We start from the raw sequence: 19,156 nt of genomic DNA on the forward strand, positions 1-19,156 counted from the left end.
TTTATTTATTTATTTATTTATTTATTTATTTATTTATTTATTTATTTTTATTATTTTAGAAAAGAGATCTATTCTATAGGCCAAGTTATTTTACTAAAAATTTTGGCCTGGGTACCCTCCCACTCGCATTTACCTCCATTTTTCCTCATTCTGATTCACTTCCCTTCTCCCACCCTCACCAACACCCTACTACATACCCACCATGCTCTCAGCTGGGGGTCGGCTAATCCCTGAGAATAAAATTTTTGCAAAAAAGCATAGATTATGCATTTGCAATCTTGAAATCTAACTCTTCAAGAACCAATGAGTCTCTGATAGTTTCATTGTGAGCACCACGGCAGGAAGCAGGTGTGATCATATATTCATTCAGAGCCTTCATTCAGGGCCTTCTCTGGTAACTACAAGCCAAAGCAGGTAAGTAGCTGCCCCTTTTTCCTAAGACTGACCCTTTACAGATGTTCAAGTGTAACTACTTTTTCACTGTCTATTCCGTTTGCTCCTTCATGGCTGAAAATAATATTTAATGAGTGGGAAGTCTTGTAGGGAGCAGTGTGCATGAAAGCCCAACTGTGGACTTCAACCCATTAGCCAGTAATGGGATCAATTTAATGGCTCCAGGCCAGTATTAAAAGAAAAGGAGATTGAATAGAATGTAATATACCAGAGTCCTGTTCATGAAACAATCCAATTAGATAAATATAAATGTGTATAGTAAGATACCCTGTGAAATGTCTATATTTCTTTTGTGGTCTGCAATTTTAAATGTCTGAACAGCATTGATATAAACAGCATTTGTTCAGTGTGGTGGACCCTTATTCTAACTATAACACAACTCTGAAGTCCGTCTCTACAGTTTGGTTCTCAAATACTAGTGTGCAGTGTGATTCAATCTCTAAACTTACCTTCTGTCCTGTAAGAAGTGATTGGAGAGTGTTAACTTTGTGCAATGGATTACTTTTTAATAGCTGCTTTGATTAAAGGTTTAGAGTTTTTTAAAAGTATATAAACTCTATAAGAATATAGCAGATTTTTAAAATCTACAACCTGGGGGAACCTGGATGCCGCAGTTGGCCAGGCAACTGACTCTTGGTTTTGGCTCTGGTCATGATTTCAGGGTCCTGAGATCAAGCCCCGCATTGGGCTCCACGCTCAGCATGGAATCTGCTTGGATTCTCTCCCTCTCCCTCAGCCCCTCCCATTCATGTTCTCTCTCTCTCTTTCTCTCTCTTCTCTCTCTCTCAAAGAAATAAATCTTTTTAAAAATTTTTTAAAAATCTACAACCAATATCACAAACCACATCCCCTAAATTTTATGATAGATTTCTAAGAAGGAAGGTTTTCTAACTTACCTTAGGTCCTTTTCTGACCTTAATTAGGTCTTTTTTAAAATTTAACTTGCTATTTTCTGCTAGAGATTTTTAAAAATTTTTACCCATCTTAGTGATGAGATGCAGACAGAATGAATTCTGTAATATCATTTTACCAAAAGCTTATTAAATCACTTCTTTGTATCAATATAAATGCATATCTTCCAAAAGTTTCAGGTAGTCCTAAATATTTTCATTTGGGAAATATCTGTAAGTTTTCAGAAAAAAAGAAAAAAAGTAAAGGCACTCCATAGTGAGGACCACCATCACTCCAGACAGTAGCCTGAAGTTTCTTTTTCTCACCATTACTGTCTGTGACATTGGTCCTGCAATGACATGAAGATACATCTCTCATGAAATATAAACCCTTTATTCAGAAAGAAAATCTGGTACAAAGATGTAAAGCAAATTCCTTGACACATCCTTCTTACTTTTGATTACAGTTACAGGTAACAGAATGAATGCAACTAGTAATTCACTCAAGGAGCAAAGGACACCAAATGATGTTCTAAATGCCTTCCCCAAATCCATCCTGGAGATCATCATTCAAATAGTGAATTCAGCAATGAAGTGCTAAATTTGACGGAAAATAGAAATGGCCACATTTTAACATCCCCCTTCATCTAAAAGAATGGACAGTGATTATATTCTATCCTTACATGCTATAGAAACTCATGACTATTTTAACATTATCTTGAAAAATATATATAAAAATGCAGAAATGAAGAACCAGAGAGACTACAGGGACATACATAAACCATCAAATTCCCAAAACAGACATTTCAGAGATGAAAATGTTTGAGAATACTTAACACTGAGGTGAGCATTTATCTACATGCTTTCCAAGGACATAAATAAGTATTTAATGGACAGTTTGCATTCAATTTAAATGTGTTAAAACCAAAAATAAATTAAACCAAATGCTCTGAAGTCTAAATTCTTAAGCTTTTGACCACATTGACCACTGTTACCCACATTTAATGTCCTTTTCCACAAACAGAACCCAAAAGAGAAACGGGGCTTTATTTATTAATAAACTTAAAATAGTTCATGTTACCAAATGTTTGCATTAAATGGTCTCTTCACGCCGTGGCTCTGTGTGACATGTAAACGTTCTCCTCCCTGAGTACAGTGGGTCTCAGATCGCAGTTCCCACATACAAATAGGTCTTCATGATGTCATTGACATCGCTTCCTCGGCCGTGGTGAAATGAACATCGTATTGTATTTGCTGACGTTCCAAAGACCACAGAAAGCACAGAGGGAATGTTAGAAAACAGAAAATAGGAAACATTAAGGAGAAAGAAAATAGCATCAGAGCAATAAGTAAAAAATATGTTTATCCTTGGTGCATGACATAGGGTGTAGTCATGGAGAGGAAATCCATCATTCCTGCGTAGAACTAGCACCAGCAGAATAAATAGCTCAGCGTCCAGGCGGTGGGTGATGGATTGCTTGTTTGAACATAGCAGTGGTATTAGCGAGGGAGGTTTCCTTCCAGGAAAGAGGTCAAGGAAGCATCTAAGTTATATATCAAGCCCAGTGCCTTTCTTACCAGGACATACTGTTGATACTGCTGGTTGATTACAGCACCAAATGTCATGACAAGGCTGTGTGACAGAGGACAACTTTGAGTAGCCGGCCAGATCTAGTCTCCACATCTGCCGTTGCTCTCATTATTTTGCAAAATAGCCTCTGTCAGCTTCTGATGAGACTTCGGTCCGAAGATGATTTCAGTGCCTGACACCTATTTACATTTTCAGGGTGTTGTGAGTAAAGGCAATTGTGTCATTTCGACCACGTGGAAACAAAATGCAATGACATTATGGGACAGCTTAAATGAAACTTTTTTTTCTTAATTTGTATATCCACTGCTGCAAAGCAGTGAGAACTAGAAAATTGAACCAAGTCTGGGTAATGTGTGGAACAATGAGACTTAAATTTCTAAACTAAAGAGTTTCCCGTCATGCATTTGGAACTACACAATGTGTGACAAGTAGAATTACTTAATGACTTCTTGCTGGTTAGCAATTCAGTAATTAAAATATAAAACAAAACTCTTCAGTTGACTGATTTTCCCCAGATGTGATAATAATAAAGTGGCCTGGAAACTGGGGTTGAAACTTTGATGAACAAGCCCCCCTAGACTCATCACAAGGTTAGCCGTGATGCGCCATGACAGGAAATGAGCCTGACATTGGCCTGTTTATATCTTTTATGTGTGTTTGTGGTTGAAGTGGCCTTATCAGTATAAACAATCAGACAAGGCTTTTCAAAAAGCATTGTGGGAACGATTCTGTCTGCTCCTCCTTTGAAAGCCGGCTCTTATCATCTCTCCAGCTCCCACATTTGGAAAGCTTCAAAAGCCAGTCAGAACATACCCCATTACCACCACTGCAGTGTGAAAGCTTATCATTGAATCTGCATGAAAGTTGATGATGAAAAGAGGAGGCTTTCTCTTCTTAATGAGACCTGGATATAAACATGACCTGTCCGTGGTGATGTGACCACATCTGTTTGCTGAAAGCTGCATTATCTTTGGGATATGAGGGTGACTCTAGGGAAAGCACAATGGGGTTATAAAAGCAAATGGTGTCTGCATTCAAAGCTCAGCTACTGGTCCAGCCTCTTGTGAGAACATGTTTCATTTTCCTGACAGGACTGGATGCTTAACATGCATTTTTTAAAAATTAAATTTCATATGTATGCACAGCTGGGAGGCACATTCAGTTAAGCATTGGTTAACTTGGTTTCGGCTCAGGGTCGTGAGATTGAGCCCCACCCCGGGCTCTGCACTCGGCATGGAATCTGCTTTGAGTTTCTCTCTCCCTCTCCCTCTGCTCCTCAATCCCCCCACGCTCTCTCTCTCTAAAATAAATAAATAAATCTTTTTTTTTAAAAATTAAGTTTCATAGTAATTATATTTGCTTGAGAGAAAAAAAACAGCAGACTTAAAAATAATTTTGCCACTGTTCAAAGAAACATTATCAAACACGCACTTTCTATCCTGAGATTCTTGATGCACCTGACAACATCTATGTCATCTCCTAAATGCCTTAACATGAGCTGCCCAAATTCCTAGGGTCTTGCTTCTTCCCGCCATTGGCTATGATTTCAATTCACTCTCGCCCCCCACCCTAGTCAGCCAGTGAGCATGCAGTGAATGTACACTTATTTTAATATTACTGCAGAAATAAACCATAAGGAAGATAAATTTGCTGCCAAAACAATGTATGGTGTGATGCATTCCAGAGGCAAACACAAACGCTTTTTCCATTATGTGCTGCTCTTAGATTATCCATTCTAGTTCTCTTCTTTATTAGCATGGAGAATCAGGAGTTGATTGTGCCTTCCGTTCCCATTTAATGGGCAATGAACTTGATGCACGGAGAAGTAAGGAATGTGTCCAAGGTAGAAGCCGGAAAATGAACTCAGCTCGCTGCCTTCTTGGTTTAGCCATTGAAACAAAAAAGGGTTAGCTTTTCTAGATGTCTGTTGTGTTTTCAGATAAGATGTCTTTTCATGGAAAGTTATTACATTCCTTTTACTCATAAAGAATCTTAGCATTTCCATTTTCAAATGGTTATGATTTTGTAGAATGGATATGCCATTGTTTCCTGAATGATTGTATTAGTAATGTTTGTTGTTCTTTTGATCTACAGAACGTTATGGTGGTATATTGTAACATGTCTGAAAAAATATATTTAAATCATATTGTCCTTGTGTTTTAGTTCCAACAAGGACAACCCAGACAGCAATTTTGTGAGCCTGCAAATCAACATCACTGCTGTAGCTCAAGTAGAAATAAGAGGGTAAGTAATAATCAAGTCATTGTAGTAGTTATACTGTAATAATAGCTTTAATTATGAAAAAACACTAGTAAAAATTATACGGTATTTTCCTAATGCATTAGCAATCACAATTCATTTTGGTTATAAATTTTCATTCTTTTCTACCCATCATTAGACTTCCATTGAAAACTAGAGTAAACCCTATATGGTAATTAACTCAAAGGATATCAAAACAAGAGATCACTTTATTCCCCAAACTGACAGATCAGTAATCAGACTATAAAAACTAGTGATAAGAAGTCAGATAAAATCAACAAACCTGTGATTGCCCAAAACTCTCACTTCGCCAGTAATTATTTTGGAATAATGAAAACTCAGCCTTATCATTCTACATCTTGAGTTGAACAAATGGCTAACTCTTAGATGTGAGGGTTTCTGGGATTTACATTTTTGTACATTGAGGTCTTTCAACCATTTGGAGTCTATTTTTGTGTGTGGTGTAAGGAAATGGTCCAGTTTCATTCTTCTGCATGTGGCTGTCCAATTTTCCCAACACCATTTGTTGAAGAGACTGTCTTTGTTCCATTGGACATTCTTTCCTGCTTTGTCAAAGATGAGTTGACCATAGAGTTGAGGGTCCATTTCTGGGCTCTCTATTCTGTTCCATTGATCTATGTGTCTGTTTTTGTGCCAGTACCATGCTGTCTTGATGATGACAGCTTTGTAATAGAGCTGGAAGTCCGGAATTGTGATGCCACCAGATTTGCTTTGCTTTTTCAACATTCCTCTGGCTACTCAGGGTCTTTTCTGGTTCCATACAAGTTTTAGGATTATTTGTTCCATTTCTTTGAAAAAAGTTGATGGTATTTTGATGGGGACTGCATTGAATGTGTAAATTGCTCTAGGTAGCATTGACATCTTCACAATATTTGTTCTTCCAATCCATGAGCATGGCATGTTTTTCCATTTCTTTGTGTCTTCCTCAATTTCTTTCATGAGTATTTTATAGTTTTCTGAGTACAGATCCTTTGCCTCTTTGGTTAGATTTATTCCTAGGTATCTTATGGTTTTGGGTGCAATTGTAAATGGGATCAACTCCTTAATTTCTCCTTCTTCTGTCTTGTTGTTGGTGTATAGGAATGCCACTGATTTCTGTGCATTGGTTTTATATCCTGCCACTTTGCTGAATTCCTGTATGAGTTCTAGCAGTTTTGGGGTGGAGTCTTTTGGGTTTTCCACATAAAGTAGCATATCATCTGCAAATAGTGAGAGTTTGACTTCTTCTTTGCTGAATTGGATGCCTTTTATTTCTTTCTGTTGTCTGATTGCTGTAGCTAGGACTTCTAATAGTATGTTGAATAGCAGTGATGAGAGTGGATATCCCTGCCGCATTCCTGACCTTAGGGGGAAAGCTCTCAGGTTTTCCCCATTGAGAATGATATTTGCTGTGGTTTTCCATAGATGGCTTTTATGATATTGAGGTATGGACCCTCTATCCCTATACTCTGAAGTTTTGATCAAGAAAGGATGCTGTACTTTGTCAAATGCTTTTTCTGCATCTATTGAGAGGGTCATATGGTTCTTGTTCTTTCTTTTGTAAATGTATTGTATCACGTTGATTGATTTGCGGATGCTGAACCAACCTTGCAGCCCAGGGATAAATCCCATTTGGTCGTGGTGAATAATCCTTTTAATGTACTGTTGGATCCTATTGGCTAGTATTTTGGTGAGAATTTTTGCATCCATGTTCATCCAGGATATTGGTCTATAATTCTCCTTTTTGATGGGGTCTTTGTCTGGTTTTGGGATCAAGGTGATGGTGGCCTCCTAAAACGAGTTTGGAAGTTTTCCTTCCATTTCTATTTTCTGGAACAGTTTCAGAAGAATAGGTATTAATTCTTCTTGAAATGTTTGGTAGAATTCCCCTGGGAAGCCATCTGGCCCTGGGTTTTTGTTTGTTGGGAGATTTTTGATGACTGCTTCAATTTCCTTAGTGGTTATAAGTCTGTTCAGGTTTTCTATTTCTTCCTGGTTCAGTTTTGGTAGTTGATACATCTCTAGGAATGCATCCACTTCTTCCAGGTTATCTAATTTGCTGGCATAGAGTTGCTCATAATATGTTCTTATAATTGTTTGTATTTCTTTGGTGTTGGTTGTGATCTCTCCTCTTTCATTCATGATTTTGTTGATTTGGGTCATTTCTCTTCTCTTTTTGATAAGTCTGGCCATGGGTTTATCAATCTTGTTAATTCTTTCAAAGAACCAGCTCCTAGTTTCGTTGATCTGTTCTACTGTTCTTTTGGTTTCTATTTCATTGATTTCTGCTCTGATCTTTATTATTTCTCTTCTCCTGCTGGGTTTAGGCTTTATTTGCTGTTCTTTCTCCAGCTCCTTTAGGTGTAGGGTTACGTTGTGTATTTGAGACCTTTCTTGTTTCTTGAGAAAGGCTTGTATTGCTATATACTTTCCTCTTAGGACTGCCTTTGCTGCATCCCAAAGATTTTGAACAGTTGTGTTTTCATTTTCATTGGTTTCCATGAATTTTTTAAATTCTTCTTTAATTTCCTGGTTGACCCATTCATTCTTTAGTAGGATGCTCTTTAGCCTCCATGTATTTGACTTCTTTCTGACTTTCCTCTTGTGACTGAGTTCAAAGCATTGTGGTCTGAAAATAGGCAGGGAATGATCCCATTCTTTTGGTACCGGTTGAGACCTGATTTGTGACCTAGGATGTGATCGATTCTGGATAATGTTCCATGGGCACTAGAGAAGAATGTGTATTCCGTTGCTTTGGGATGGAATGTTCTGAATATGTCTGTGAAGTCCATTTGGTCCAGTGTGTCATTTAAAGTCTTTATTTCCTTGTTGATCTTTTGCTTAGATGATCTGTCCATTTCAGTGAGGGGGTGTTAAAGTCCCCCACTATTATTGTATTGTTGTCAATGTGTTTCTTTGCTTTTGTTATTAATTGGCTAATATAATTGGCTGCTCCCATGTTAGGGGCATCAGTATTTACAATTGTTATATCTTCTTGTTGGATAGACCCTTTAAGTAGTATATAGTGTCCTTCCTCATCTCTTATTACAGTCTTTGGTTTAAAATCTAATTTGTCTGATATAAGGATTGCCACCCCAGCTTTCTTTTGGTGTCCATTAGCATGGAAATGGTTTTCCACCCCCTCACTTTCAATCTGGGGGTGTCTTTGGTCTAAAATGAGTCTCTTGCAGACAACATATTGATGGGTCTTGTCTTTTAATCCATTCTGATGCCCTGTATCTTTTGATTGGGGCATTTAGCCCATTTACATTCAAGGTAACTATTGAAAGATAGGAATTTAGTGCCATTGTATTGCCTGTAAGGTGACTGTTACTGTATATTGTCTGTGTTCCTTTCTGGTCTATGTTGCTTTTAGGCTCTCTCTTTGCTTAGAGGACCCCTTTCAATATTTCTCATAGGGCTGGTTTCGTTTTTGCAGATTCCTTTAGTTTTTGTTTGTCCTGGAAGCTTTTTATCTCTTCTCTATTTTCAGTGACAGCCTAGCTGGATATAGTATTCTTGGCTGCATATTTTTCTTATTTAGTGCTCTGAATATATCATGCCAGTCCTTTCTGGCCTGCCAGGTCTCTGTGGATAGGTCTGTTGCCAATCTAATGTTTCTACCATTGTAGGTTACAGATCTCTTCTCCCGAGCTGCTTTCAGGATTTTCTCTTTGTCTCTGAGACTCGTAAGTTTTACTATTAGATGTCGGGATGTTGACCTATTTTTACTGATTTTGAGAGGGGTTCTCTGTGCCTCCTGCATTTTGATGCCTGTTTCCTTCCCCAAATTAGGGAAGTTCTCTGCTATATTTTGCTCCATATACCTTCTGCCCCTCTCTCTCTTTCTTCTTCTTCTGGGATCCCAATTATCCTAATGTTGTTTCGTCTTATGGTATCGCTTATCTCTCAAATTCTGCCCTCGTGATCCAGTAGTTGTTTATCTCTCTTTTTCTCAGCTTCTTTATTTTCCATCATTTGGTCTTCTATATCACTGATTCTCTCTTCTACCTCATTTATCCTAGCAGTTAGCGCTCCCATTTTTGATTGCATCTCGTTAATAGCCTTTTTGATTTTGACTTGGTTAGATTTTAGCTCTTTTATTTCTCCAGAAAGCATTTCTCTAATAACTCCCATGCTTTTTTCAAGCCCAGCTAGTATCTTTAAGATCATGATTCTGAACTCTAGATCTGACATCATACTAATGTCCGTATTAAGTAGGTCCCTGGCAGTCGGTACTACCTCTTGTTCTTTTCGTTGAGGTGATTTTTTCCGTCTTGTCATTTTGTCCAGAGGAGAATAGATGAATGAGAGAACAAAATGCTAACAGGGTAACAACGTCCCCAGAAAATATACTCTATGGGGCGCCTGGGTGGCTCAGTCATTAAGCGGCTGCCTTTGGCTCAGGTCATGATCCCAGGGTCCTGGGATCGAGCCCCGCATCAGGCTCCCTCTCCCACTCCCCCTGCTTGTGTTCCTGCTCTCACTGTCTCTCTCTCTGTCAAATAAATAAATAAAATCTTAAAAAAGAAAATATACTCTAAGCAAATCAGGAAAGACCTGAAGCCAGGGGAAAAGAAGGGAAAGAAAGAAGAAAGAGAAAGAGAAAAAGAAAAAGAAAAAGATAAAAACAAACAAAAACATAACAAAAAAAACCCAGAATATGATCAAATATGATCAGGCTGGTGCATAGAGCAGTGCCACACACTAGATATAGGTGTATTTTGGTCTGTTAGAAGAAAGTGCCTCCCAAAATTTTAAAGAAAAAAAACTTATATATGTACAAAAATAAGGGTTGATACGATGAAGGGATGGAATATGACTGTAAAGATGAAAATTATTAAAAAAATTATAAAAGGAATTGATAAGAAGTTGTTTGAAAAAAGAAAGAAGAGGATTTAAAGAAAAAAGAGGGGAAAAAAAGGGAGAGAATGTGATCAGGCAGGAGACTAGAACAAAGCCATACACTAGAGATTTAGGGTATATTTTGATCTGTTAGAAGAAACTGTATCTCAAAATTTTAAAGAGAGAACAACTTATATATATATGCCAAAAATAAGGGTAACTACTATGAAGGGATAGAATATGACTCTAAAAATGAAAAATGAAAATGTTTTTTAAAAAAGGGATTGATAAGATGTTCGTTGGAAAAGGGAAAAAGAAAAATTCAAAAAAAAAGACAATTAAAAAAAATTAACTTTTGGGGCACCTGGCTCAGTCGTTAAGCGTCTGCCTTCGGCTCAGGTCATGATCCTGGGGTCCTGGGATCGAGCCCCGCATCGGGCTCCTTGCTCCGCAGGAAGCCTGCTTCTCCCTCTCTCACTCCCCCTGCTTGTGTTCCCTCTCTTGCTATGTCTCTGTCTGTCGAATAAATAAGTAAAATCTTTAAAAAAAAAAAAATTAACTTTGAAAGACTAAAGAATCATGGGAAAATAGCTATGGATTCTATGTGCATTATTCCCCTAGCACTGGAGTTCTGCCGGTCTCATTGATTGGTAAACTTGGTTTTGGCTGGCTGTTCTCACTGATCTTCTGGGGGAGGGGCCTGGTTCCCAAATGTCTCTGCCGGAGGCGGAACTGCCCCGCCCTTGCCGTCCGCGCTAAGTAATCTGCTCGGGTTTGCTCTCTGGGGCTTTTGTTCCCTGCGAGCTTTCCATGCAGCTTTGGAGGCCGAGAGTGAAAATGGCAGCCTCCCAATCTCCACCTGGAGGAGCAGAGAACTTGGGCCCTGCTCTTCAGTGCACCCCCAGAGAAAAGTAGTCAGTCACTCCCATCTCCCCGTCTCTGGCCGCACTCTGTGCTCCCCCGGCCTGTGACCAAGCGTTTCTATCTCTGGCTTATAACCCCATGTGGAGTCTCCAAGCCCAGCAGATCCCTGCGGTGCACTCCCGCACGGCTCCTCCCGGGGGAGGAAGGTGAGTCTCCCCGGATCTGCCGCTTGTTGGGTCCCTGCTGGAGGAGCAGTTGCCCGACTGGGCCGCGGATCACGGTCTATGGCAACCCCGAGCTGAGAGCCCGCGCCTGGGCTCCGCCTCTGCAGCCGGCCTCCCTGCTCCGTTACCTGGGAGCTCTGCCACACTCAGGCACCCCCAGTCTTTCTGTGACCCCGAGGGTCCTGAGACCACACTGTCCCGGAGGGTTCCACCCCCCACTTAGCCACCGGAGCGACGTCCCTCAGCAGAGCCGACTTCTAAAAGTTCCGATTTTGTGCTCCGCGGCTCTATCACTTGCCAGAAGCGGCCCACGGAGGCCCCATCCCCCGCTGTCTATCCTCCCGAGTATCGCCTCGGATTCACTTCTCCGCACGTCCTACCTTCCAGAAAGTGGTCGCTTTTCTGATGAGAGAGTTGTTGCTCTTCTTTTCTTCAATCTCCTGTTGAGTTTGTAGGTGTTCAGAATGGTTTGATCCCCATCCAGCTGAATTCCTGAGACCAGACGACACCCAGGTCTCCTACTCCTCCGCCATCTTGCTCCGCCCCCTGTCTGTAGTTCTCTTATGAAAGTGTGGACTCCATTGATTTTATTGTAATTCTTATTTCTTCAGGACAATCAAAGACGTGGCTAAAAACGTCAACTGGTATTCTGGGCTGAATTGTCACTGGGCTCCAGCAATCCCAGTTCCCTTTCCTTTTCCACGGTCCCGAGTGGTTCCCACTCCTCCATGATGGCAACTGTAGCCCCTGCAGTCAGAGCCATGGTCTCTCACTGCTGCCCCCTGCTGCTCTCAATGGGAGGAGCCCTGCCTGCCCTCCTGGGACCAGTGAGGCCCACCCCGTGGATTAGAGAAGAAGAAGAATACCTAGCGCGGTTTTGATCCTTCCATGTGCTACCCCAGCCCATTAGCACATCTTAATATGTACCAGTATCCTCGCTGCACAGGTGAGGAAATTTTGGCACAAGGGGCTGAAGGCTACACAGCTAGGACATGGAGAGCTAGAATGCAAGTCCAGGCAGCCTGTCTCCAGGTCCATTGTTATAAATGATCATGCTACGTAGCCTATGAGAGAGAGTTCTTTGAGGCTTAGCTACACAAAATCTTGTTTTGTTTATGCCCCTGTGATATTTTTCAGTCAAATGAATGTTTTTGACTTTCACCCACTTTAGGGCATGTGCCTATAGTTCATTCATTTTAGTTGCAGAAGAGTTTAATATTGTAAAGCTACACCACACTTACTTCTCCATTCTACTCCTGATGAACACTTGGGGGTTTTCTTTTTCCTTTTTTACAAACTTCCTTGTACCTATCTTCTGGTACACATGTGGAAGAATGTCAGAAGGGTACCTGCTTAGAGGTAGAATTTCAGGATCAGTGTATACTATTTAACTTTATTAAATAGTACCAAACTGTTTTTCAAAATAATTATACCTACCTATTGTTCCACAAGACATGGAGGAAGGTTTTCACTGTTACATGTTATTAACTAACTCATAAAACGGTCACATTTTTCATTTTGAGCCAATCTGTTGGATGAGAAATACTATCTAACTCAAGGTCCAATTTGCCGTTCCCTGATTCCTAAATGAGACTGAGTAGCTTTTTCATGTGTTTGTTGTCTCCATTCTTGCCAAATTGGGTAATTCCTGCTCATTTTTTAGGTCATATTTCTACAAAGAGACTTAATTGTTTCATATTAATTCATAGGAAGGAACTCTTTCCTATTCTAGAGTTGAGACACTAATCCTTTATCAGCTACCCATGTTGCAAGTACCTTTTCACAGTCTATGGGGTTTGATGTGTGTGTGTGTGGTTTTTTTAAGTCAGGTTTATTGAAGTATAAATTAATAAAGTAAAACTTACCATTTCTTTAGATGTTCAGTTTGAGGCATTAAGATACCACAAGGATGTTCAATGCAAAACAGTTCTGTCACCCCACATAGCTTCTCATGCACCTTTGTAGTTAACCCAGCCCCCACCCCCAGGCTCTGTCAACCTTGATCTATCTTCTGTCACTATATTCCCAGAAAAATCACATAAATACACTCATACAGAATGTAGCCTTTTGAGTCTGGCTTCTTTCACTTAGCATAATGCATTTGAAAAAACACCCATGTTCTTACATGTATCAGTGGTCTGTTTCTTTTTATTGCTGAGAAGTACTCCACTGTACGGAAGTCCCACAGATTGTTCATCCATTCACAGGTTGGTGAACCCTTGTGTTTTTTCCAGTTTGGGGCTCTTAATAATAAGCCTGCTATTGGCTTTCACATACAGGTCTTTGTTGGGATATTTGTTTTCACACATGGAGCTGAGTCGTATGGCAAGGGTATGTTTAACTTTATAAGAAATCGGCAAGCTGTGTTTCAAATTGGCTGTACCATTTCCAATTCTCATTCCCACTAGCAGAGTGTGAGTTCAGTTGTGCTGCGTGCTTGCAGGCATGGGCTTGAGGTTTGTTTTTGTTTGTTCGTTTTTAGCCATTTTAGTAAGTATGTGAAAGTATCTCTTTGAGTTTAATTAGCATTTTCTTTTTTTTTCAGATTTATTTATTTGTTTGTCTTTTTGTTTGTTTGTTTGAGAGAGTGAGAGCTCAAGTGAGCACACAGAGGGAGGGGGAGAGGGAGGAGCCGACTCCCTGCTAAGCAAGGGGTCTACCGACAAGGCTCGATCCCAGGACCCTGGGATCAGCACACGAGCCGAAGGCAGACGCTTAGCCGACTGAGCCACCCGGGCGCCCCTAATTAGCGTTTTCTAATGACTAGTGATATTGAGCATCTTTTCACTACTTATTTGCCCTTAGCAGGCTTTTTTGAAGTGTCTTTTAAAATTTTGCCCATTTATATTGAGTTGTCTTTCTTATTATCAAGTTGTAAAAGTTCCCTACATACTCTGGCTACAAAATTATTTATCAGATATATGTCCTACAAACATTTTCTCTCAGTTTATGGTTTGGCTTATTATTTTCTTAACAGTGATGTTCAAAAAGCAAAAGTTTTTAATTTGTATGAAATCCAACTTTTAAGTATTTTATAGTTTGCCCTCTCCCTCTCTTCCTAAAATAAATAAATAAATCCTTAAAAATAAATAAGTACATAAATATATAAATAAATATTTTATAGTTTGTGCTCCTTTTGTCCCTTATAGAAAAATTCTTCACTTTGCCCAGAGTCACAAGACTTTTTCCTATGTTTTCTCCTGCAAGTTTTACAGTTTTACATTTGGTCTATGATACCGCATTTGTATCTGGTGTGAGGTAAGGCCCAAGATTCACTGTTGCCCAAGAATATCCAGTTGCTGCTACGCTATTGGCTGGAAGACCATCCTCCCCCCACTGATTTACTTGACACCTCTATCCATCTGTGAGGCTCCTTCCATTCTGTTCCACTGATCTACATAATAAGTCTTGAAATGCAAGCAGTATCCTGAGATTTTGGTAGACTTGCTTACAAATTCTAGTAGCTTTATTATTTGTTGATTTCCTAAAATTTTCTATAGCATTGTCATTTCATCTGTGAATAGAAAGTTTGATTTTTTCCTTAATAATCTAATCTGTATGTGCAAGAGTTCAGCCAACTACAGAGTTAAAGGGAATAGTACCCACCAGAGATCACCCTTACTTCTGATACAAATTGCAGAGTTGTGTGCTTCCCAAAACCACCCTCAGGGTTGATAAATCACTTAGAAGGACTCACAGAACTCCCTGAAAGCTATTATACCCATCAGTACAATTCATTACAGGGAAAAGGTAAAAATTAAATTAGCCAAGGGAAGAAGTGTGTAAGTCAGAGCCTGGGGCAGTACCAAACACAAGGCTTCTGTTCTTATCCGCCATGGAGCCAGGACATATTACTTTCCCTGTATGGATATATAGTATAGTAGCATGCCTGGAGTATCCCCAGCTGAGGAAGCTCCCCAAGTCTCAGTGTTCACAGTTTTTATTGGGGGTCCACTACATAGGCATGAACAGTTGATTGGCCATTTAATTGATCTCAGTCTCCAGGTTGTCTGATATGATGCGATCAAGTTCCCACCCTAACTCACACTGTTGGTCTTTCTGATGTGGGCAACCCCCGCCCCAACTCGTGTTGTTAGAATACCCAGTGTGACCTAAACCCCCCAGGAAAACAAAGATACATCTTTCAGGCATAAAATTTCTAGAGCTTAGACTACCTCCCAGAAGCTGAGGGAGGGCAAAGGCCACACCACTTTTCGGGAAAAAGTTAAGTTGTTTACTACATAGTTATGCCTTTTATTTCTTTTTTTTTTTTTTTTTTTTGCTTTATTTCTTTTTCTTCTCTTACTGCACAGACTAGGAGTGTCAGGGCAAGATTGAGTGGACTTGGTGCAAGAAGACATCTTTGCCTTATTTTTAGATCCTACCTTGATCTTAAGGGGGAAACATTCAGTTTGTCTTTCAAGGAATTTGTCTGTTTCATCTAAAGTGTTACATGTATGGCATAAAGTTGCTCATGATATTCTCTCATTTTCTTTTTAATGTATGTAGGATCTCATCATTCCCTGTATTGGAGATTTGTATCTTTTACTCCCCTCAATTTTTTTCCTGATCACTCTGACTAGAGTTTAGTGAACTTTTCAAAGAACCAGTTTTTTTATTTCATTGATTTGTCTCTCTCTCTCTCTCCACCTATCTCTCTCTAAGATTTATTTATTTATTTATTTATTTATTTATTTATTTATTTGGAAAGAGAGAAAGAGAGCGCAGAGCGGATGAGGGGCAGAGGGAGAGACGGAATTTCCAGCAGATTTCCGGCTGAGCGGGGTGCCCATCCTGAGGCTTGATCTCATGACCTGAGTTGAAATTAAGAGTCAGACACTCAACTGACTGAGCCACTCAGGCACCCCTTTTTTCTCTCTTTATTTGTTTGTTTTGTTTTCTTTTGCATTAGCTCCTGCTTTTGTTATTATTATTTCCTTCCTTCTGTTCACTTTGGGTTGGATTTTCCCTTTTTCTCATTCCTCTAGGTAGAAATTAGAGCATTGGCTGGAGACCTCTCTTCTTTTCTTACACAAGCATTTAATTCTGTAAATTGCCTTCTAATTGCTTGAGCCCATACCAAAATGTTGATATGTTGGGTTTCAGTCACAGTGTTTTCTAATTTCCTTTGTGATTTCTTCTTTAACTCATGAGTTGACTCATGAGAAGTGACCTGTTTGGTTGGTAGATATTTGGAGCTAATCAAAATGTTTCATTTGTGTGCATTTCTTATTTAATTCCCCCATCTTTCTCATTGAGAAAAACACTAAAAAAAAATCAGAGAAGAAAAAGGCATTTCTTTATTATCTTATTTTTATATCTTTTAACATTTACAACTAGTGTATATGAAGTTTTGTCTCTTGCATTAAGCTTAATTTATCTTTGTTTTGCCAAAAATAAACTGAAACTGTTTTTAATCCCAAAGCAAATTTTAAATTGGGAACTGTTTTTATTCCATAAGACATAACTCAGTCCAAGGCAGCAGAGGGTGTAATGTAGCTGTATTTATTCTTATATATCTATTTTATAAGATAAATATTTATAAATATATTTCCGCCATCATTTATGATACCAATATTTCTCAGTTAAAAAAGAAGGAAATTTTCTATTCATTTTACCAATAATCAAAACAGGTAATTAAAGTTGGGTTTCTCATATGGGTGCAATTTTTTAATTGCTAGATTAATGTCCAACAATTGACCACAATTTATTCTCTAACATGGGGTTAGAGTTCTTTTTAGCCATTTTGCAAAGTAAAACTCTTTACTCCAGATACTCAACAAAAATATTGTTTTCAATGTTCAATTCTTCAAGGAACAAACAGCTACTGTGTTGAAAATCTTCCATGCTCAGTCTTCAGAAAAAGCTCTTTTTATTTGCCAGTTGTGTTTATTCCAATGTATTTTATCACGCACTGTCTCTAGCAGTTCTTCTTCAGTTTAATGTTGTTTTTGTCATTTTAAAAATAAACTCAAATGGATTTATTCCTTCAATGGGAAAAAAATACTGAGAATTATTCTACTTATTTCAAAGCCAGATGGTGTCAACACTGTCTTTCAGCAGACTCCCATGGCATTTGTTGGTACAAAGGATTAATTTAGCATTAAGTCTGTAGGAAGTAAATTGGCCACAAGAGACAGCACCACATGCATCGAGCTCACGAAGAGTAATAAACGTATGTCCTCTTTCATATAATCAGGATTGAGTGGGTTTGATCGCGGAACACTGCAATCATAAACAACCATGGTCTGTGTAGATGCTGGCTATTGTGGGTAGAACTAACATTGTTCCAGACAATAAATAGTAGTCTGCTATTTGGGGCTTATAGTGTTTGATAAAGGGATTATGAAAATAGGGTTCATACCGTACTACCACAGCATTGGATTTGTACTTCTGACAGCATATAGACTTTAACTTACCAAAAACCTAATTCCTTGCTTCCCTAATCCTTTTCTAATGTCTAGTGTTATCATCGGTACCCCAATCTTCTTATCCCTGGCGGGGGGGTCTCCGTGGAATAATGTTCTATCCTCCATCTTAGAATGTGAGCACTATTCAGTAAGAGCTGTTAGGGCTGTTTATCCTTGGCTAATAGTTGATTATATTCTTCCTTCCTTCCTTCTAAAAAAATGATAATTTTGAAAACGGTGAACAATGTTTCACTTATTCATTTGGAATCTTCAGAGAGCCGTTTTTTTCTCATGGTTTCCCCAGATTTGAAAAAGTCTTAGACAGTACATAACTGAATTTTGTGAGCCCTAGCTTTTGAATGATTTTGCCATGATTTTGCCATGACCTATAATAGATTATCTTTTCCCTTACAGATTTCTATTTGATTTTGTTAAAGAAATGGGGCAGGAAGTTTCTTTAAGTTGTCTTTACTAAAATCACTGCTGCTTAGTGGCCCCTGTGGTGAATTATACAGTCAACTTTTGAACAATGCAGGTATTGGGGCACCAACCCCCTGTGCATGTAACTTTGACTCCCCCACAACTTAACTACCAGTAGCCTGTTGTTGAGAGTAAGCCTTCTCGATAACATAAGCAGTTCATTAACACATATTTTGTGTATGTGTTATATACTGTATTCTTACAATAAAATAAACTAGAGAAAAGAAAATGTTATTAAGAAAATCATAGGAAGAGAAAAAAAAATTTACCATACTGTATCTTATATGAAAAATCATATATAAGTGAAAAAAATCCTCATATAAAAGAACCTGCACAGTCCAAACCTGTGTTTTTCAAGAGTCAACCGTATATTGGAAATAGAACAGTCCTGAGTAAACCTGAGCTGAGGTCTTCACCTGCAACTAACCCCTACTTTTCTGAACATCAATTTTCCTTTCATGTATTAAATGAGGGGTTTTGAACACACTGTCTCCATAGGACCTGTAAATTTCTAACTATTTATGATTCTGTGGTACTGGGGCATTTATGACCAGTCCTCCAGGATTGATGACCATAAGAACAAAACTCTTCAGAGAAAATATGCTCAGCTTCTGCTCTGTATTTGTTCTCTATGCAAATAAGTAAATGAATGAATGAATAAATAAAATATAAATAAATAAATAAATAAATGTTTTCCCTAGATCTTCACATTGGGTGTGGAGCATGGAATCAACTCTCTGTTGCCAAGCTAAGAGCAAAGTAAAGCTTTGGGTGCTTAGGTCGTGAAGGCTCCACAGGGACAGAAGTCCAAACTCTCTGGGATTCACTCGAATAAAAGTAACCTTCTGTGTTCTGTACTCTTCTCCTCACCAAGTCCCCAGTGTTTGATCTGAACATGATTTAATCAAATCAAGTCGGAAAGGGGAGCATGACATAACAACAAGCCAATATAAGGGTAGGGGATGTTGAGGTATCAGCCCAGCAAGGCTGTGCTCTGCAATTGTAATTTAATAGTTGCCCAGTAAGGATGAAAGCAAAGGGTTTCATAATTTAGTAGCATTTCTGTGGGTTGTCAGTTTAAAATATGTACTTCTTCCACACACCCCTAGAAGACAATGCAGCCAAAGTGACTTTGACCAA

At 39.0% G+C, this 19,156-nt stretch overlaps 1 protein-coding gene across 1 annotated transcript in view; it reads left to right on the plus strand.

The window, feature by feature from the left end:
* Positions 1-19,156, plus strand: part of ITGA8 (integrin subunit alpha 8) — a 183,143-nt gene that overhangs the window by 123,396 nt on the left and 40,591 nt on the right. Inside the window, exon 23 of the mRNA XM_035021565.1 lies at positions 5,098-5,178. Coding sequence (XP_034877456.1) covers positions 5,098-5,178 — 81 coding nt within the window. The remainder of the gene's footprint in view (positions 1-5,097; positions 5,179-19,156) is intronic.

This window comes from Mirounga leonina, unplaced genomic scaffold, assembly GCF_011800145.1.
Source record: "Mirounga leonina isolate KUSES-001 unplaced genomic scaffold, KU_Mleo_1.0 Mir_175, whole genome shotgun sequence".
In the NCBI taxonomy this organism is placed as follows: domain Eukaryota; kingdom Metazoa; phylum Chordata; class Mammalia; order Carnivora; family Phocidae; genus Mirounga; species Mirounga leonina.